The following is a 22,899-nucleotide window of genomic DNA, read 5'->3' as shown; positions in this document are numbered from 1 at the left end:
ACGGTGAGGGCTGTATATTGTACAACTCAATCTGCACGCACAATGTGACAAATGTTTCTTTTTATTTTTAAATAATTGGTAAACGAAAAAAGTAAATTATACCTATTACTTATCTATATTACTTGTAGATCTGTAAATCAAAATTTTCGCTCCTAGATAATACAGTTAATCTAGTAAGTAGAAATTTGAGAATGAGCATAATGCGTATTGAAAGGATATAATAGTTATAAAAATTTAAAAGGAAGGAGGAAACTTTGAAAATTTTATTTTTATATGGTATATAATTTAACACTGTGTAAGAAGTTCTTATTTCTTAATTTTACCACTTTTTATGCACTAGATATTAACGATAAAATGCAAATGTATGAAAACTTTGAAAGTAAAGCTCCCAGAGAATAAAATTCTATTTTTATGTTCAATTACTTTTTACACGAAGCTTTGCTCTTAATCCAATGAATTAAACGGAGTTTGAGAACTTTTTAATCAAAGTATCACGCAAGGCCAAAATCGTCCGCAAAAAAATCTTGCATTTCCATAGAAGTAAAGTAATTTAGCAGCTCTCGCAGTTCTGCTTTTAATCTTTTAAAAGTTCTTTAAAAAAAAGCAACTTTTTATAGATGTTTATGTATACTTCTGTTAATATATTCAAGTCTGTAAAAAAGAGACTTGAAATTCCACTTACCTGCTCTTCTTTTAACTTTAGCTTTTTTTTTTTTTCTAATGCATATTACAATATCAGCTATAAATGAAATTTAAATTGCATCTGTTTTCCTTGTAATTTTTTAAGGAAAAATATTACATCTGAAATTTGTTCTTTTCGTATTCTTTTTCTTGATTTTAATAATAATTTAATCTCAATGATACTTAAAATATATCACATTAACACTGTGTTTACTTTAGCACTTAGAAAGTGAACATTCTGAAATATATTAATTATTAATTAAGCAGGAAATTTCTTTTTCAAGCTTGATTTTCTTTTTACTTTAATCTCAGTTATACTGTCTTAGGAAAATATCCAAACACTAAAAACATTCATGAAGATAACGAAATTAAAAACTTAAAATACAAATATAATCTTTTTTGCATTTGAATTTAAATGTTAATACTTTTCGGACATTTACATGTGTTTCATAAAATGCTAGAGAATTGCTAGATTGAATAGAAATTTATGTTAGAGTTTAAATCAGTTCTTGAAAATGTACTCAGATATCTACTCTTCAATCAAATTGTAAGTACAAAGAGTTAACTTTTTTTAATACTTTTTAATAATTTTCATCTTATAAACTCCAATTTAATGTCTTCAATGCGGATTTAACCAGATATCTTTTGGTTATATTTTACTTGGTTTTGTTACAAATTCATCTTGTATTACTAACTTCAGTTTTTGCTTTAAAAAAATATTTTGTGTTCAAATTTAATATTCGTTTTCTTGCGAAATTTGTTTGAAAAGTTTTAAATCTGGATATTACCATAGTGGTTAGCTTATTTTAGAAGAATTAAACACAGAGGCGTATCCTAAATTTCCAGAAAAAAAATCCTGCTGTTTATCAGCAAATTTTTAAAAACTTATATTTATAACTGGAAGTTCAAATTACTGTATTCGAAAGCTCAAGAGACAATACAAGCAGACGAACATACTTATTCTTACCAAAACCATCAAGGAATTTAATAACTTCAAATAATGCAATAACTTATTTCTTTACCTCACATGGACCTTTTATTTCATATCTTCATCGTTTTGTCTTCCATCATACTGACAACTGCATCTGTGGCTCAATAGGAACAATCATTATAAATGTTCGAATGCTCAATAAACCAAAGATCTCCACTTTCACCCCTTCACAGCTGTCAATGCACAAATCTGGCTGAAACAACTTCTTAAAAGTAAATTTCTTCGTAATAAACTGCATAACCTAATAAAATATCTAATAGAAAACTGTGAACATTTAAAAGGAACATAAAGTCAACTCAAGGCCAAGATTCAAGATATTTCATGTTTCAATATATTTCATATTTCAAGATACCTCATCTCAAAAACTGTTACGGAACTTTCATACTAGAATTAATTCATTTTTATGAATGTTTATCAAAATATTTCGTAAAACTTTATTTAATGTATATATTTATATATAATGATTTAATGCATATATCCAAATTTCATAGTTATAAAATTTAAATAAACAGGGTCCCACTGAGTGAGCAATAAAGCTGAAAGTCTGGCGGCATCAGCTGCTCACCCAGTCGTCTCTAGTCTCCTGCATTCGAAAGCTGACTATAGTATTTTACGAAAAAATATATTGTTACGAATTTTGTATAATGCAACATGAACGTTCTGCTTCGGTGGGAAAAGATCGTTATTCCTGTTGCTATGCTGACTATGCTTTTTCATTTGAAACAAACTGAAAAATATAGATACGTTTTATGACATTCATACGATCATTTTAACTGCAATTAAAAAAAAATAATTTTAAACATAAGAAATGTCTATGCTATATTTTGCCTATTTTTCTTCTCTTAAATTTATGGGCTCTATGTAATTTTATCTATTTCTGGAATCAGCAAACTGATGCAATCTAAAGAAGTCTCAGAATTGCAGCTCTTTGTATATGAAGGCATGTATATAATTTATCAAGCGATTGAAAATTTCATTTCTTTTACTACTGAATTTTTACAGAGTTTTTTTTAAGTATTTTCATTTCCTCTTTTAATTGAAGTTTTTTTTTTTTTTTTTTTTTTTTTTTTTTTTTTTTTTTTTAACGCTTGTACAAAAACAGCTGTAAATTTCTTCTAATATTACAGCAAGAGTTTAATTTCTAAAATTTGAAGCTTTAGAAGGCCATCAGGAACGGTGGAAAAAGTAAATAAATTAAATAATAAATAATAAAGAAAAATAATTATCAATTAAACAAAACATAAACATAACATTCATCACATAATGCATTAATATAGCTTAAAAACTGAGCATATTAATAAAAAATTTAAATAAAGTCATAAAAACTCAGCGAATAATCAGATAAATGAAAGAAGAGTAAATACCTAATATCAAAACATAATACAGGTTTTAAAAAACAGTTTTTTTTAAGCCTAAAAGGTGCTATTCGGCTAATCTTTGGAATATGGTAACAAGTAGTTTGGCGACATTTTGGTAAGGCGATAAAGGTTACTAGCTAGGACTTTAGCAGTGTACATGGATAAAGTCAAGAGTGTGCGCAATGCCATTTTTGTGCAATTCTAGGATGTTTTTTTAAGTGAAAATAGGTCGACGTGTACATGGATGATACCGTGTATGTGCAATTCTTAAAAACGCGACAAGCAGTGGGCGATTCTGCACTTTCTCCCAATTTCGCACCTAATCTTCGTCATGATTAAGCACTTTTGTTCCATAAAAGTTCTAGCATAAGCGTAATTCGGCTAGCAGTTTGTTGGAAAAAAAAAAAAAAATGCCTTTACTTCGTGAAAACAAAATGGCGTCCCAAAAAAAAAAAAAAAAACAACTAGCAGGTTGCTGTAGTAGGGTTGGTCGCCAAATTTTCGCCAAAAAATCGCCACGTTACCCTAATCCGAAGATTAACCTGCTATTCTTCTCCAAATGGAATACCGCGTAGAATCACTGTAAATGCGTCGTTTCACTTTTCATTCGAGTCTGTTGCCATTCAGCAAAAATCTTTCAAATCTGTGTCTGTCTGCTGTGGATTGACAAACTCAGCTACCTGAAAGCAATAGAAGCAGTTTTCAAGGATATCGGTTTGTTACTATTGAATCGGATGGATTTAAATAATAAAAATGCATGTAATTCATGATTTATCTAATTTAAATCTTCAATATTTTTCATAGAATGACATTATCTATTTTTATTACCTGTTTCACAATTTGTAAAACTTTTTTATTAAGAAACTCAACGATCTGGAAGCGAGCAATGACAATACGAAAAACATTTTATGTCCAGAGCTCGAGACTGTCTATCGGAAATCCTAAAAGATATACTGTTTTAAATATTTTGTAGAATTTTATATGGCGCAAGTACGAAAAATGTTATATTTAATAAATAAAGTTAACACACAAAACTTAAATAATAAAAAGACAAAAAAAAAAAAAAAAAAAAAAAAAAAAAAAAGTTTTGTAAGATATGTTACTTGCCTGCAAAGAAATTAAGCTTACTATGCAAGGCTTCCATTTCATGTATTCTATTCTGCCCCCTTATTTTTACAGATAAATTTTGCATTTGCTATTTATATGGATTGCATAAGAAGAAACAACTGTTTTCGGCAGTGTTTTATGAAACAAAAAATTTTCGTTTACGACAGCTTTATGTCTCCTGTACTTTCTGTATTCAATCTAGTAAAATCTATTTTGAAATTATATATTTCTCTGTACTTTTGTATTTATTCTGGATTCAATAAAATACTCAATTTTCTCTTGAAACTTTATGTGTCTTTAGGGTTGCTCCCATCCAGTTGAATTTCACGCCAACATTTATGTTTGGCTCAAGTTGTGCCCCGTTAGCAGAAAAGAAACAAATAATTTTCAAAAACATATCAATATTTTTTCAGTTAAATTATGAATAATTTATTTCTCCAAATAATCCTTAATTACTGAATGTTAATGTGCATTGAGCAAAAAAAAAAAAAAAAAAAAAAAAAAAAAGGAAAGAAAAGGGGGGCAGTTCTGTATCTCTCGTTTTACTGGGCCGATTAACGAAATTCAAATTGCGATTTTCATGTCTCGAAAGCGCGACTTAAGATATATATTAGTTTTATATATAGCATTATTCTAACATAGGTATTTTCACACAAAATCGGACTTTTTCTGAAATAACATATATATATATATATATATATATATATATATATATATATATATTTTTTAATATTTCGATTCTACGACTCAAATTATGCCTAGATATTAAATTGTGTAATTTCGGTGAGAAATTAAAAAATTTATCTTGGCATAGTTCTTCAGTTTGCACCAAGAATAATTCACCTGAAAGAATTCTTACAGTAACATGCACTTTTAATTTTTTTTTTCATTGATTCACGATAGCAAAAAAGGTCCATCGTTCATTCTTTCAAATAATTCTAACAAAGCGCGTAAACCACATTTTCATTATTATCGCTTACATTATAAACGCCAAATTTCAAAACGTGCCAAAATGTAAATTCACGTATATCATAGGAAATTTTGAATAAAAAACTTTAATTTTTTGCAGATATGCATAAAAATACATCTACTTTAACAAGATGACGTTAAAAATTTTATAGGTTATAATACACAAATGTTTTCGAAAAATTTACGAAAAATATACAAAAAAAATTTTTTTAAAATAAATAATATAAAATGTGTGAATTATATTTGGATTAAGCTCAAATTTCGAATTCTGGAAGAAGGAATTAAGTAAGTTTAATAATAAAAAAAAGAGATATATGTCAAATTCAAATAACATTGGGGCCCACCAGCGGCCGAGTCGCTGAACACTGGTAGTTTGGTCCGAGGTTCGAATCCCGCGAATGGGCTGACTGCATGGGCGTTTTCGTGGTTTTCCCCATGTGTAACGTGTATACGAGACAGTTTCCCTTAAAAAGTCCTCCACGAAGGCATCCCTCCTCTTAGGCAGATAGCCCTCGAGGCTTTTTCATAATTACACACACGCACAATTAACATTGAAGGCCTAAAATTTTGAGAGCTAACTTTTAAAAATTTTAAATAACTCTTGAGATTTTTACAAAACTTGGCAGTTTGGCATAATTTGAGTCGTAGAATCGAAATATGGAAAAAAATTGGAATAACATATAAGAAAAAGTCCGATTTTGTGTCAAAATACCTATATTAAAACAATGTTATATATAAATCTAATACATATCCCAAGTAGCGCTTTCGAGACATTAAAAATGCAAGTTGAACTTTGTCTGTCAGTCAAGTTTTCCTTGCAGTATATATACGTATTTTTCCGCGCACCATTTTCGAAGAAGAAAATCTGTTGCCAAACAGTGGTATACAACGCCAATATATGGATAAACTTGACATTACAAAATTCATAAGATCTGCGTCCTATTTTTAATCTGTTGACTTTATTTGCCAGGTTATTTCTTGATTATCTAATTGACTCAAGAACGCTTTGTTTCTTACAAACTTTTAACGGAATTATTGGGCATATGTTTAGCACATATTTAAATTTAAGTTCTTTATATATCTTACGATACCAAATTCTTTAACATATACTGCCTATAATGGAAAAGATATATTACCTTTTATATAATATCACATATTAAATTATTTTACTATAAAACGCTGTTTTATGAAACTTGAATTTATGGATTCCTCAATTCGAAATTTAATTGCGTCATTAAGATTAGATGGAATTAATATTTATAGCCGTCAGTTTTCATCCGCTTGTTTAAACCTTTCTTTGCTGTGTTCTAATGCTATCTTTTATGAAGTTCCCCCTCTCGCAGCATGTAGTCGAAGAAAATACAAAAAGTTTTTTTTTTTTTTTTTTTTTTCTTTCATTTTTATGCGTTTAATTTATTCAGTGATGCATCTGAGAAGTTACAAAGTTATACAATGCTGTAAAATTTCCGAAGTTGCACATAGAAAAATTCTCTATTTTAAAAGGCTCCTTCACTCCAAAATAAACCCAAGAGAGAACTGCTGAGCCTTTCGGAAAACGATCTGAAAAGAACTTAAATGAAGTTCCTAATTAAACTTCGAAAATTTTAATTAAAAATTTCCAAAGTAAGTTGGAACTTTTGAAACGTTTGACATTGGTAAAATACAATGTTATGAACTTCGAAAAGCAGTTAACAAGACAGATCACCTTTTTATTTAAATTGTACTTTTCGGTTTAATAGTTTTAATTCCAAACATCATTTAGTGTCTGATATGTTCATAATAACATCACGTACAAAGGGGGGGGGAGTCTAAAAGCTTTCAGATTTTATATTACGCCCAAAGAGGCTTAGTAAGAAACGTAAAGAAACCTCGCGCCCAAAGGGGCCAAAGGTTTCATACTAAGCTCAAAGGGGCTTAGTAAGAAACGTAAAGAAACCTTAGATATATATATATCTAATCTATGATCTAAGTTTTTGGATTTAATGAACCATTAAGACGGATTTTTTGCACTAAATATTTCTACTCGTGAATAAGATCACCGTGCATGTGATATTTTCCGCTTACGTATTGGTCAACCCGCATGCAGAGGAGGAAATGTGTTTGAAAGAGAATGGTGTCTTATCACAAATTACAAATCCATACAATGCGCCGGAAACAGGAGCAGGATAGTAGTTTATTTGGAACTCCCGTGAATTGTAATGAATATTTATCGCTGCCGGTCAGCGAGATGGATAGAATATACGACTTTTTGAGCTTTATTTTTTCATATATCAAGTTTCAAAAATATATTCGATTACCCTATTATTATCTTGCCAGTTATGGGGGTGAATTATTTATGTCCATACTTATAAATGAGGCTCCAGGAAAAATTATGTGGTTCTCAAGTTTAACGTTGAAGCTCCGGGATTTCTGACGAAAATGCCCAGTTTGGTTAGTTGCAGAGAAAGGCGAGACAATGATAGATAGCTACAAGAAACTTCATTCCGATGAAATACATCAGCTTAATAATGCGTTTTTATTGCTTATGCTTAGAAGAGACAAAAACAAAACGATAATGTAGGGGGAAAGGTGCATTTTTGAAAATTTCAGACTGCAATCGAACCCTTCGAAGAGTTTACCATTAAAATTTAATAAATAAATAAATATATAAAAGCAGGAAAATTTTTTTAAATATGAAAAGCTACATAAATAATTCTTTCCTCCTTCAAGGCTATAGGATCGATCTGTTATTCCAATTGATCAAACTAAACTTCAACTATTAAATAAAATTAAGTATCAAATAAGAAGAAAGTTCAGTTTTAAAAGCTAAGATGTTAGCCTCTGCGTTTATTTTATGAATATTAAACAGTACAAAGGCCAAAATATTAAAATAGGTTGTAGACATCGCACGATTTCCTTGTACGGTTCCTACCGATTTAATAATAAAAGGGAGGTGCACAAGTAGATGTTACAGCAGTCTCGTTTCCAAAATTTAAATACTGCACAGTTACCCGCTTTTAAGTTATGCGAGATACGTACGTACGTGCGTGCGTAGAAAAAACACGGAAAAAAAATCCAATTTTACAATCCGTTTTGGAATAAAGAGTTCCCTTATTCTCTTATAGTACTCCCTTTACGTACCGATGTCATGTTTTTTCGTTTGGTTTTAGTTTATTGTGACAAGGCACACTAAGGCTATCTGCCTAAGGGCAGGTATTGCTTCTTGGAGGACTTTCTATAGTTTCTTTTTTTTCTTCTTCTATGGTAAACTGGTTCCTATACACGCTATACATAAGGAAAACCACGAAAACGCCCATGCAGCCAGTTCGTTCGTCTGGATTCGAACGCAGGTTGAAACTATCAGTGTTGAGCAATTTTACCACTCGGCCGCTTGTGGGCACTGATATCACGCAAGAAAATAGTCAAAATGGATATTTCCGTTGAAATTCGATAACCAAGATTTTTCGCGAGTATAGTACTTTACTTCGTACAAGGAATTAAAAATGCTGAAACATGCATAAAATCAAGAACGGAAATATAGATACAGGCTTGCAAATTAAAATTTTGCAGTAAAATTTCATCAAAAATCATTAGATTTCATTTCGGATGCAGATGCTAGTGAACAGGAGCTCGTATAACTAGAAATTTTGAAGTCCAGCATTTTTACGTTGTTAGAAACTCGTTTTATGACACTCATAAAATAACAATCATTACAAAATTCTGTTAATAAGTCCAAGTAAATGATTTTTAAAGTTATAAGTTTATGCTGTACAGAGCAATGTACTTTTATAATGCTGAAGATGAATTAAAGATCCTATCTGTTGTCGATCGGCAATAAAGTCTGCTTATAATGGACACCATTTTCTTGCAAACTTGGGAAGGAGGCTATTGCCCAACATATTAAGAAACTAGACAGTTAAACAAACGTAGATTTTTCAATCTTATATTACACTGTATTACATCGAACCATTGCATTATAATGCGTAATATAATTTTGTTATGAACCGACTGCTGACTCCGTAGCTAAAGTCACACAGCGCTGGTAATGCACTCCAAGTTGTATTCCCGTTAGTTGAATCAGCCGACAAAATTAGATTCTCGTACCTTTCATAGTACTATATGACAAAAATACAATATGATTCCCATACAATCGCTGCCGTGAACAGTACGGTACTTTGCGTAACCCTACGGTACTTTGCTTAACCCTGCGGTAACCAATTAATCAGTCAAGCTACTTTATGGTTTTCAATCACATTTATGAGATAAAAATTGGATTTTTTGTTTTTAGTGAGAACTTAACTATATATTAGGCTAGCTTGTGTGTGGGAACTTTTTTCATATCCGACTATTTCATATTTTTCTTCATTCACTTGGATGCAACCATGGCAAAACAAAACAGGATCAATATGATTTTAATACACTGCTGGCCATTAAAATTGCAACACCGTGAAGGAAATCAAATACAAAAAAGATATTTGTTGCACATAAACAGTATGGCGATCAAAGTCAAAATGATTACATTTGTAAACATTTTGGAGGTTTACAGGGGTGCGAAATTAGCAGCAACAGCTACCTCCTCTGGGAGCTAAGACAGCCCTTACCCCAATAGGTATGCAGTCAACTGGGCTTGGATGACAGAAATGGGCAATTAATTGCATGCTAATTTAAGTCTATGCCACACTTCATCAACTACATTAGCTGTAGAGGGGTGGCGGGCCAGTCTCTCAGCAACCCATAACGAGATGTTTTCAGTGGGCGACAGAAATGGAGACAGTGCAGGCCAAGGCAGCAATCGAGTACCCTGTGTATCTAGGAAGGTCAGAACACAACGTGCAACACGTCGTCTTGCATTATCTTGTTGGAACATGGCGTTTGGAGGCCTCGAAGATAGGGCAGAACCACTGGACGTAAGATGTCAGAAATATATCCAACTGCGTTCAAATCAAATTACCGTCGATCCGAACTAGAGATGTGTGTGGCGTGTACCCGATGTCTGCCCAAACCATCACATTACGTACAGGGCCCTATGCCGATATTGAATGCAAGCAGGCGACGTGCGGTCTCCTCGGACACTCCAGACACGTATACGGCCATCAGACTACTACACGTAGAATCGGGACTCGTTTGAAAAGGATGCTGCCACTCCTGTACCCAGCTTTGTTGTTTGGCGCACCAGACTCGCCGTCTCTCTCCATGCTGCATTGTCAAGGGAAGCCGAAGTAATGGTCACCGTGCTGATAGTCCACGGCGCTGCAAACGTCGATGCACCTTACGAGCTGATTCTGGGAGTGCTGCAAACATGCCCATTTCCTGACTAATGGTCCATGATGTGGTGGTACGGTTTAACAAGAACCGGTATTTGACGTTAGTCTTGGGAGGGCTTTCATATCCTGCATGCCGTTCAGTATGAGCCTCAGCAATCTATTGATTACATATTCGCATGGAAGTGGTTGTATGCCAACGATATCACGGAACGATAATCTATACTTTCGATAGGCGAGGATCCTGCCTCCATCGAATTTCGAAACTTACTGGTAAGCATTTCCTCTTCTTATTCGAGACATAATACGATATTCTGAGCAAACTCCAACCTTACAAAGCACTTAATGAGAAATTCACTACAGAACGTTTCTTTTATGCAGTACTTGAGACGTTGATTCTTCCTCCTACGTCGTATAAATGCGTTGAATTATTAATCATTTGCATATCCTAACTTCTTTCTTTTATGTGATTTTGACGGTCGTCAGATGATTTCTTCACAGTCTTGCAATTTTAATGGCCAGCAGTGCAGAAATAATTTGCCCATCAATGTTAAAGGTAATCACCATAATTTGTCGAAATTCTCTATCGAAGAAGTGAGACTTTGAAATATATTATGACTCTGAAAAAGCAGACAGAAACATTCAGTGAGTGCAGAATACTGTGAAAAGTAATATAAACAAGTAAAGATTCGTTGTTTTAAGAGGAAGAACTAAGTATGATTTATAATTTATAATGATATTTAACAAGTTTAAAATATAAGATTGCTGCGCAGTTGAAGATTCTGAAACATCAACGTGAAAGTTACGTTAATGATAACAAGCTAGACGTAGTGCCAAATCTTAAAACAATGCTTGGACATTCTATTTCCTTTTACGTCCTTCTGCGTTTTCCCTTCCTTTATTTTTGTTTATTTATTAAAAAAATAGTTATGAAAAATTATAGAATTAGTTCAAGGCATCTTAAATTTAGGAGGCTTAGGGCAGGGCCTAAGCCTCCTATATCCTGGAATTGATTCCAGGATTATAATCAGTGCTTGAGGAAGCAACTTCGCTATTCACACATATACGCAGCGAAAGTTAAGCATTGTCAATAAAGAACAAAAATTCTACTGTTAAAACTGTTTGTAGTTTTTGAGTATTGAAACTTCATTAGCAAACTGTGTTTATTATGCTCTGCTGCATTATTATTGTTGACTCTTACCACGGTATACAGTGAATTATTATAATTGAATATGCTGCGAAAGGTGCGGTCGATCAGATTAAAGAAAGGCCTTATCGTTCAGGTTATAGTTTCGAATTTTCATTTTTAAATAGGTAATACAGGAAGTAATTGATGGCTTTGCATCGAAAACAACAGCCTTTCCATGGGGCTAATCAACGGCCCAGCGGTAAAGTCCCTGAACACTGGTAATAAAGTCCGGAGTTAGAATCCGGCGAATGGGCTTGCTGCATGGGCGTTTTCGTGGTTTTCCCGATGTGTAACATGTATACGAGCGAGTTTCCCTTAGGAAGTCTTCCCTTCCCTTAGGCAGAGAGCTTTGCCATAGTTAAATATACCGTACAATACCTCTCTATGGAGCAAAATTACTCTAAGTCAGCATTCTAATCAAAGCAAATTACAATCCAACTGGTATTATAAATGTATCAAAATAGTATTATAAACTATAAATATAGCGCAATGGCCCACCAGAGGCCTAGCTGAATACTAGTTGTTCGTCCGGGGTTCGAGTCCCGAAGAACGAGCTGGCTTAATTGGCATTTTCGTGGTTTTTCGCATGCGCAACGTGTTTTTCCACATGTGTAAGAGCCAGCTTCCTTTAAAAAGTCCTCCATGAGTCTGAAAGTCCCTTTCCGTGTAGCGCCTAATGAAGGAGCATGTAACAAAAAATAATAATAAATACAGCACCATTTTGAAAAGTATCATCTAAAGAATATACAAAGCTACCGACTTCACACTAATAAAACGTTCCATTAATATAAATAAGCTTTTTTGAATTTAAATTACTTCGCAGAATGCAAGAAGTGCGATTATGTTTCATAGCATACGAAGGTTGTCTGCCTAAGAGGGGAGGTGCCTTTATAGGGATGCCGCAAAAATCAATGATGCAGCCAGCCCATTCGCACAGGATCGAACCTGGAGCGAATACTCAGTATTTAGCGGCGCTCACCACCTAGGCCACCGAAGAGGCTAGAATGTAAGAGAGTTAATTATTGACTCAAATATGGAATTAAATGGCTGCAGAACTCTATTTATTTTTAAAGCCTTTTATATTCTGCACTGTATTTCTCATTTTTATAGAAATCAATCAAGATTTAAAAATATAGTAGAGAAAAATAGTTTCACTTACGAAATCGAAAAAATATCTAAATTTATCTACTTAAAAAATCAACCTATCTTTCGATTTATTGCGTGTGTGCATATGAGATAAGCAATACAATGTAACAAATTCATTTGGCTGAACAAAAAAAAAAAAAAAAAAAAAAAAAAAAAAAAAGAGAAAAGAAAAGAAAAAGCCCCATTCAAAACAAGAGCAAAGTAGAAAAAAAGAAACAAAGGGGGGGGATGACTTTCGGTACTCTATTGGTAGTTATCAGCGAGCGGCCAAAGTATAATCAAATCCAGCCAATTTTCTGATTTCATTTTTGGATATCTTTTCTTTATAAATGGGTTATTTTCTTATTCCAAGCCCATACAAAATCCTTACAGTGGAAGACTATCGAATTTTAAGTCATCTACTTTTTTTTTTTTCAAGTACATAAATTACCGTACCATTTATTTAAAATGATAATTTTTATTAGAATTTTATTGCCATTGTCCGGTATTTGCCAAGGAAATATTCGTTACTTTCCCTGGAGATTCCTGCAAAAATTCATTGCTATGCAAATCTAAAAGTTTGTACCTGCAAGAAATTTCTGTTGGTCACAATTTGAAATTCAAACAGACAGCTAAATTAAGACACAATAACACGCCGAATAAATACTAATTCAGGAGTCAAACAACAAAAATCAGCGTTATTTTGTGAATATAACGCTGATTTTTGTTGTTTGACTCCTGAATTAGACAGCTAAATATTAAAATTTTCAGACTGGCATTTATTCAACTAATAGTAATATATTGAACTACTAAAGTATATTTTAATTTAAACTAAAGAGAAATATACTAAAGCTTCCTAAGAGGGACAAAACTTGAGAATAAATAATGACAACCTAGTCTCTTTCGTTTATTTATTAGGTTTTTCTATGACACAAAAGAGAAAAAATAATATTTGTTCGTAAATTATTGTAAACATCTTCGTTTTTTACTACACCTTTCAGCTACACCATATTGTGACGTTCCGATTTTCATGAAGTTTGTAATCTTGGAGGGAAATTACTAAAAAGTATCATCACAAATTGTAGATACTCATCGGCAGTCTGGTTCTTTTCGTATACTTATTAATTTTCAACTACAAGAGGAGGGGAGATGAAATATTATCACATAAATGTATTCAAAAACAAAGTAAGTATTCTTATTGCAAAAATTCATAACTTAAGAACTTAACTCTTTTGAGAAGTACTAATAAAAGTTAATCAAATTTGCATCTTAAAATCTTTGAACAAGATTTATATCACAGTGTAAATTAATTAGCTCGATTTCTAGCTTTTCCAAAGAGTTACATTCGTTTTTTTTGTTTTGTTTTTTTGTTATAAAATTAAAATCTTAAGAGTTTTCTTCATATTCTTGTCTTAATAATGCTAATTAATTTACAGGAAATCTATTCACAGGCAGTGTAAGATTACTTGATTTTGACACTGACTCTCTAGAAAACAATATATGTGATTAAAATTAATTTGGGATGTCCACATTGCTAGTTTTAAACAGGTCAAGAGCAAATGCAAAACAGAATCGTAGATATTTAACTTACATTGAACCATCTGATGTAAGTTATTTTTTAAGCCCAGTAAGAGATCACTGGAGAAAACTCCAGAGAAAAGTACTGGGATGATGGAAGCCTAGTGGTCGGCTCGACTAGTAGCTTAAAGTGAAGAGGATTGCTTTAAATAAAAAAGTCACATACATGTTATCAGGACGCATTCGGCAGACTAATACCCAAGATGACAGTCGCATCATATGACAAGCACACAGTGCCAGCTGCATCATTTTCCACCATCTGAACACAAGCCACATTTTCAATACAGTATCTTGTATATCGTCGTACCATAGCGAGGTGTCTAAATAAAGAACATTTGGTATTGCCAGGGCCATTACGTGTGCTGCCAAAGATCATCGCCTCTGTTTGGAATGGCATCACGCTCGATAAGATTGAAGCACAATTGAATGGAATGAGGTCGTCTTCAGCGATGAATAGAAATTAAGCCTGAGCAATGATGATAATGGTTTACGTATGTGAAGGACCCATAGTCTCAACCCTGTGTCTGTTTTATAATGGCTCACTGCTCTCTCAGCTGATGTGATAATATGAAGTGCCCTCACCTTAAATATTGATGCACAGAACCATGACAACCAAGTGATATCTTTCAGACACTCTTCAGCAGCATATGTTGCCACATACAGCAGAGCTCACAGAAGCCATTTTTTCATATGACAATGTCTAGCCATATGCAAGGTAAAAGGAACAAGAATTACCACAGTTCCCTGCCATGCCAATCCCCAGATTTGTCGCCGATCAATCATATCTTGAATCACATCGGACACATTCCGCACAGCTTAGGAGTTAATTGAACTATGGGAGTCCTTCTAGCAAATATGCAACCAGTTGATGAAGGATATAGTATGGGACCTGTATGCTCAATGTTTGCCTGCATCGCACCATGCTAGAAGTGACCAAGAGAGGTCTAAAAACTCCATTCATTTGCATTTCGTCCTGAAATTAGTGATTCTTTCACCCTGATTTTGTAGATTTACATGTACATAGAATTTCATTTGACTCTTGACAACTCTTTCTCAGTGCGCAAAGACAACATATATATATTGCACTGAAAAATATAGGCACATATGTATATTTATATTGTTACGGATTTGGTATTTAAATAGATAAGGTTAGTAGAATTATAAATTAAATTGTTTTATTCCCTGTGCAGTGCAGCACGTGATGAATATTAAGATAAAGATAAGCCGGAAAATTAAAAATACAAGAGCACATGCATTTAACATTTAATAAACAAATATCTCTTTTTGATTTCGAGAAATTGCCTGAACATTCTCATGTATTTAAAAAGGTTATATAAGCGGCATGAAAAACTATCAATTTGTTAATAGTTGTTTTATGAGTTTTGTTTATAAAACTGCTGTGGTTGACTGTAGTGAATTTGCGGATTAGCTTTCTCTATTTTAAATTAGTTCTGTTGAAGGTTTTTAGTAGTTAAAAAGATAACTACTGTGAGATATTCGGATATTTTATGAATATCTGAGGAAATTTAAGCATTTTGTTTTATCTGCTGTTATAATAATAAATTTTATTCATTTTTCATCGGACTTGAGCATTCAATTTATAACGAACCTGTACGCATGCAACAATATAAAGCCAGCCCATTTGCTTAGGATTGAACTCCCAGTATTCAGCAGTCTTAACTAAACTGCCACTAGAGAAGCCTCCACTTTTAATTACTACTTTCATTGACAGATGGCACTACATTCATTTTCAGTTAGCTCCATTCTCTGATTTCCATATAAATAAATGCTCCTCCCATCTTTTCAAAAACATTTCGATTCTGAAGAGAAGAGACTTAAGTCTGATCACCCTCAGAGTTTTATTTGATATCTTTGCCAATATAATGTTTTGCCTAATTTTGAATGGCAAGGTAATTATTCCATCAATACTACATTACAGCTTGCCTGTTCTTCCATTGATGCATTTACACCCCAGTGAGTCTGGACACAATGTGGCACATGTTTTCTTTAACACAATAAATACAGCTCTCCATTTTTCTTAGAATGATTACTACTGACCTTACCACTCATATTATTACAATTTGTATGGGTTTCCAAAAACCATTCAGCTAGTTTCTTATTGATTTCAGCTCAAATTTTCCAGATTCCCAAATTTTCTAAACTAAGCCTTTCAAGTAGATGATAATGAAAATGGGGAACAAAATTAAATGGAAATAATTTTGTTCCCCATTTTCATTATCATCCACTTGAAAGATTATTATAATAATATCAGTAATAACAATAATCAATATTTTACAAACTAATATATAAAATGTTGGAGTAAATAAATGACTACATAAAAAAATATTGGAAAAATAAAAACATTTATTTTTCAAGTATTTAATCTTCGGAAGATTCTTCATCTGCTTCTTGAAGCCATTTAATAAATGAACTAACCTGAAATAAAAATAGAAGATTAAATACAATTTGTAGAATACATTTTTTTAGTAATTAAAATTTCTTAGCTTAAAGTACTTATTAAATCTTGATTTAAAACTATGCATATTTAATTATAAGCTCACAGACACAGTTTAGTATAAAAATAAATCAAACTTTCCTTCTGACGTTAGCAGCTTCCACTAAACTCTCTAATATCTCATTCAACCAAATACTGCTCTTCATAATTAAATTAAGTGAAAATTAGCAAATAAATATTATTTAAAAGTGCTGATCAAAGGTACAACGCTGATTGACACCACATGATAAAATCAGAATGCAACTTGTAAACTTCAATTTTCATTAAAATTTTTTCAAAGCTTCATAGAAATGCATACCAATGAGTCAAGCTAGTGATTGCCTTTTGCATATTCAAGATTTCATGTTATGTAGATGTGACAGACAGATTCAGAGTAAGACCATATGAAGCACCAATGATATCTCAACTAACACATATCAAGCCATACGAGTTCATTGAAAAGTTGCCAAATAACTGCTGTCAATTCAAAACTGTCATGCTAAATGTACACTCTTTTGAAAAAAAAAAAAAAAAAAAAAAAAAAAAAAAAAAAATCGAAGCACCATGAAGGAAGTGGTTGTTTTTGATGAAAATGAATATATGTGTAGTAGCTCATACATAGATAATAAAATGATTAAAAAATTAAGGTCATAGTACCTGTTCACAGCTCACAAATTACTAGTTGGTTGAAACCCCTGGCAGCAATGCATGTTCGAATTCGTCGAGGCAAGGAGTGACAGAGGTTCCTAATGTCATCCTGTGACACATTCTGCCATGCATTCCTCAGTTGTCACTCCAGATCTGTGATATTTTGTGGCGTCCAAATCTGGCAGCGTATTAAGTTCCAGACATGCTCTATTGATGAAAGGTCTGGTGACCTAGCTGGCCAAGGAAGAGTATCAACCGAACGGAGACAGTCTAGAAATATGCGAGTGGTATGTGGCCTGGCATTATCTTGTTGGAAAATGGCCCCAGGATGGTATGCCATGAAGAGTAATGCAACCAGCCATAGGATGGTATCAACATATCATTGAGCTGTGAAAGATGTACGGAGGATGACTAAAGATGACCTGCTGTCATAAGAAATAGCGTCCTACACCATCACACTAGGGGTTATGGCTGTATGCTTTTGTAAAACAAAAACTGATTGGGACCTCTGGCCCCGTCCTCTCCAGACACAAACACGGAAGTCATCTGCTTCAAGAGTGAAGCGGGATTCATCACTGAACACTATACGATGCATGTCTAATGGCAGCCATGATGATCAGCTGCGACACCACTCCAGACAATTCTGCCGATGTTGTGAGATCAGAGGCAAACATCTTAAAGGCCTCTGTGAGCATAAACCCACCTCAGACAAACAGCATGAGAACGTGGACAGTACCACGGGAAGTATAGACGTGGCTGTAATGCGTTGAATAGTCGACAATGATATCATTGGGGTGTTTCAGGCCTGGCGAACAATCAACCTATCTTGCCTCGCATTTCCGCTCCTTGGTTTTCCAAAGCCTTCATTTCATTGGAAATTTCCTTGTGCCAACATTTTTGCACAGCAATGTCTGTACGCAGCAGGTGACGGCCTATTGCTCGGTATGACTACCCAGCTTCACGCAAACCTACAACATGGCCACATTTGATGTCGCTCAGTTGTTTGTAAGGTCTTCGATATTGTCGTAATGGCATCTTTAGTTGCTTCTTTACAGAATTACAATGGCAGCACCAAAAAAGATAAATTTTCTACCTCTGTTACTGGTTTTATAATTTGCAAATTGAGCACTAGAAATGCGCGCTATGATCGCAATTCCTGTTCATTTGCCTTGAAACTTTTATCATTTGCATTTTCGATAAAGATGTTTTTTAATACCAAATTTCATTATGATTGCAAAAGTCCTTCTTGGTGCTTCAATTTTTTTTGCGAAAGAATGTATTTAATATAATACAAGGACTCAATTCTGACCAAACATTTAATGAGCAAAAAAATTGCAAAATTTGCTTACCAAAATCTAACAGAAGACCAAAAGAAGGCATGTATTAAATACCAAAAAGGCATAAATAAATTCAGCAAAAAGAATATTCAAATTCTTAGGCTTTAAAAGTGGTAGTTTTACTTTTTTTAAAATTCATTTTGAATGATTTGAAGTGAAAATATGTGATTTGTAAATTAATTCCTAATCCGATGCTAAAAGAAGAGAAATATATTGAAAAAAAATTGCTGAAGGGTTAATTTAAAACATTTATCAGTTTAGGACTGCATTTTTCAGTTTTGACTGCTAATCATAGTTGAAAATTTAATCCCAGTTGACTTCCGGTCCACGAAAATTATCCATAAAGCTCTTCAGTTTGTAGACTGAATTTCATTGAAGCTTTTCCACATTCATAAAAATTTACAATTAATGACATTAATTCTAATCCAGTCCTTCCTAATGCTTTTAAAATTCTAATATCTTAATTTTTCATATTTATTTACAGATTGTGCTACACTCATGTTCGCTTTGCTCTGCCCTTTGTTATAAATATGGTTATGGCACTTTCCTTCTTTGCAGAATTCTTTTCACTCCTAACAAAGATTGACCTGGATCTGTTCAGCAATATTTTACCTAATTTTAAATGCATATTATGCTGTGAATAACTTTGGTAATGCACCCAGTATTAATGTAGTAGATTCAAACAATTCAAATAAAAAATTCATTAGAAAAATTATGCTGAAAATCATTAGAAACAAAACGAAATTTGGACATGTTATGTATCATTAATTCAATAAATTTCATTTATTGGTGAAACACATTTTCTTCAGTAAACGTTAAAAATTAAAAACCAGGAGATCCAGTGATTTAGAGAGAAGCCAGGAAGCATGATGAAAAAATCAGCAGAGTTGATAATTATGTGTTAATTTTGAACATTAGTACACAAAATAAATACAGAATTTATTATCTAAATTTAAATATAAATAAATTTTAAAAAATACGTTCTATTAACTTTTCAAGGACACTGAATAAATAGACATATAATTTCATCTGAAATTACTTACCTGGCTTCGAATTCTATCATTTTCAGATGTTAGATTTGAAAACCATTTGAGTATCACAGGCTCATTTAGTATATCACGATCATACCAAAAATGTATGACCTTTACAGCAGCTGGTGCCAAATCTTCATGATTCTTCATAAATTCCTATGAAGTATAAAATGTAAAATCAGCTTACAATTTCATAGAACCCTAGAGGTTGCTAAAAAAAGATTTGTTCATCTATTTAACAAGGGAAAAAAAGCTAAAGATCTACATTAAGTTAAACAAACACAAATTCAGCTTTAAAATTGTATATAAATTAATTACATTTTTTAAAAGAACTACCATGTGGTGAAAAATGATTGATTGCTGCTTTGAGTTGACAGATTGGGGATTGTCTTTTCTCCTCAATAGTCTTTTAACCAGAAGAAAGTGATGCATCTATATGATATGCATATCCAATTAGCAAGCAGATGGTTTCACAGTTAATTTTTTGCATAAGCTATTCAGAGCAAATTTAATAATTTCTATAGACTTGGATTCTGGTGATTATGGTCTCTTTATTACAGAGGCACCTAACAGGTAGCCCACTGTTGCCTCCTATGAAGGGACAGACAAATTATATCCATGTCTTCTCTGGGACTTGAACCCAGGCCCTTCAGTATGGCAGTCAGAGTCACTAACCATTTCCCATCCGGGTGGCATAAAGGACTGTAGAATATGATATATAGTACAAAGTCCAAGATCCGGAACTCACAGCCATCACAAACTTTTAAAATTTATTTATTTATTTATTTGTGCGTATGTGTGTGTTTTATGTATGCGCATTTAATCCCCCCCCCCGGTGCATAATAAAACGTGGAGAGTCCTGATTCTTAATTTCACTTCGGTACTAAATAAAATACCTCATTATTGAAGAAACAATCATTTTGGCATAAATTTTTAAGATCAATAATTTGGCTTCGCAGCTGCATATCTGCTTGGCGTACTACATCTCAAACTGAAACATTCTACATAGAAATATCCTTGATTTTACGCCTACTAATATTTTATATCCCTGATGCCAACCTGACGAATCATTATTTATTACATTTTTGCTTTCATCACCACATGTTTATCAACACATGACAACTTGAGTAATGACTCATGTAACAATGCCTAAGCATTTTTTTTAATATTTGTAATTGAATAACAATAAGTATGGTAATCCTTTATGTTGATATCATGCTTGGCGATGATTACAGATTTAAGTTAAATGGGCTAAGAAATGTTGACAGGAAAAATTTACCAAAACTAACTTTCCATATGCTAAAAATAGATTTTGTTACCGATACTCATAGGCCAAAATTATACATTTAGTGCTATTTGAATTAAGAATAACTGATTTGTTATTCGCATAAACCCAGAACCAGCGCCAGAGCACATATGGCCGCATCAAGTGACAGAATTAAGGATGACAAAGGGAGGCGCTTGGTAGCAGAATTTAGGACCTGCAGAGACTGTATCAGGCGGTAAGATTTCTAGTGTCGGTCCTCAATAAGCCTTAAGTATATGTAGGAATTTATTTATTCAGGACTCGGATAAGCATTAAGCATGTGAAGTAATAGGCGCAAGTATAACAAATAACGAAACTAATACAATTCAGGCTTAATTATCTCAGTACTCGACAGAAGCAAGATAAAATTTAGCCGAACAACTAGTCTTTAGTCGCCAGTTTCATGATAAACAGACAAATATGTATACTGAACGAAGGCTACATTTTATGATGATAGCCACGAATCTGAAGGTTTTCTAAAGTCGCTCGAGTGCAGGATAGATGATGCTAAAATAAAGAGGGTGGTAATGGTAACGAGGGACCGTAACCTCAGAAATTAAATAGAAATTAACTATATACAGATATATAAAAATGGCAATAGTGGCAACTGCAAACCAAAGGTGAAATTTTCCAATTAACGGATTTTATACAGAAATGTGGAGAAGCAGTAATAAATGAAGATGATGTAAAAGGAGTTTTTCATTGTGATGACGATGCTCTTCAATCATCAATCAACGGATGGTGAAATATCTAGTATGGTTCTAGATCCAGAAAATACTGCTACCGATACTGAAGAAAGTGACACAGAGGTTACTGAAAATGAAAAAAAAAAATTGATTGACAAGTTAGTCGGAATCCTAGAAACGGCAATTGCAGGACTGTAACAATGAAACTTTCCAACTGAACAAGAAATTCTGTCTATAGAATTAAAGAGAAAGTATTAATTAGCACAAAAAAAAAGCAACTTAAACAACTTATAAAACAATAAGTATGGTAATATAGTAAAATACTTATAATAAAGTAGACAAATAAATATTAAGCTTTTTTTCCTAAATTTTGATGCCCTTTAGGTCATAAATGCTTCATTATTTCATAAATTACGATTTCATATTTTAAATTTTATCATTTCTTCTACATGCCATCTTACTAGATTTAAACTGATGACCTAACTGGAAAAATCTAAAATCCGGAATCACACAAGCCCCGACGAGTCTGGATCTTGGACTTTGTACTGTACTGGTGTTTGCATATTTTTCACAAGTGCTGTATCTTGATGGTTATGTTCTACTATATCTTTAGGTATCATGTATGCATGTCATTGGATTTTACCTTCAACAAGCTATTATTGCAAACCTTGGATTGTTATGTCTCTCCATTCATAACTAGGTAATATTACCATTCATAACCAGGTAAGTTATGAATCTCTTAACTTAATGTTAACTGATGAACTTGCCTCCTTCAGATGAAAATAGATTTTCTCTAAACCTCACAGGACAATACAAGCCAGTTTCTTTTAGAAAGTCCTCCGTGTATCTGCTTAAAGGTTATTTGAATATGGTGAATCCCATGAGAGTTATCTGCTGAAGGGAAAGTATCCCTTTTCTTAAGCAGACAACTCTCGTGGCATTCACCATATTCAAATAACCAAACCTAATCTCTCAAACACAACTGCTCAGATTTGCTCAAATCTGATGTCAGCCCTGCAACTCCAGGAAATAGTCAAATATTTTGCTACTGATATACCTCTCCATTTGAATGGGAATTTCCATTTAAACTGAATTATTTTGAATGTAAATTTTTTGAAAAAATTAAACTAAGAAACCACGCAACACAGCGGAAATACTA

The 22,899-nt window shown here is 33.0% G+C and overlaps 2 protein-coding genes across 3 annotated transcripts in view; both read right to left on the bottom strand.

Moving 5' to 3' along the window:
* The window catches only part of LOC118199997 (uncharacterized), a 56,216-nt gene extending 53,496 nt beyond the window's left edge, over positions 1-2,720 (bottom strand). Inside the window, exon 1 of the transcript XR_015038267.1 lies at positions 1,704-2,720. The gene's annotated coding sequence lies outside the window, so the exon portion shown is untranslated. The remainder of the gene's footprint in view (positions 1-1,703) is intronic.
* A 13,862-nt stretch (positions 2,721-16,582) lies between these two features.
* The window catches only part of eIF2Bepsilon (eukaryotic translation initiation factor 2B subunit epsilon), a 46,368-nt gene continuing 40,051 nt past the window's right edge, over positions 16,583-22,899 (bottom strand). For both annotated transcript variants that reach the window (XM_035362015.1, XM_085806829.1), the window contains exons 14-15: positions 19,761-19,904; positions 16,583-16,674 (exon numbers count right to left, since the gene is read on the bottom strand). In XM_035362015.1, the coding sequence (XP_035217906.1) occupies positions 16,618-16,674; positions 19,761-19,904 (201 nt within the window). In that variant the 3' untranslated portion in view covers positions 16,583-16,617. The remainder of the gene's footprint in view (positions 16,675-19,760; positions 19,905-22,899) is intronic.

Source organism: Stegodyphus dumicola, chromosome 12 (genome assembly GCF_044657685.1).
Source record: "Stegodyphus dumicola isolate Sdum_Otavi_A_Nest chromosome 12, ASM4465768v1".
NCBI classification, from domain to species: domain Eukaryota; kingdom Metazoa; phylum Arthropoda; class Arachnida; order Araneae; family Eresidae; genus Stegodyphus; species Stegodyphus dumicola.
The sequence above is the reverse complement of the archived record's forward strand: the minus strand, read 5'-3'. Positions and strand labels throughout refer to the sequence as shown.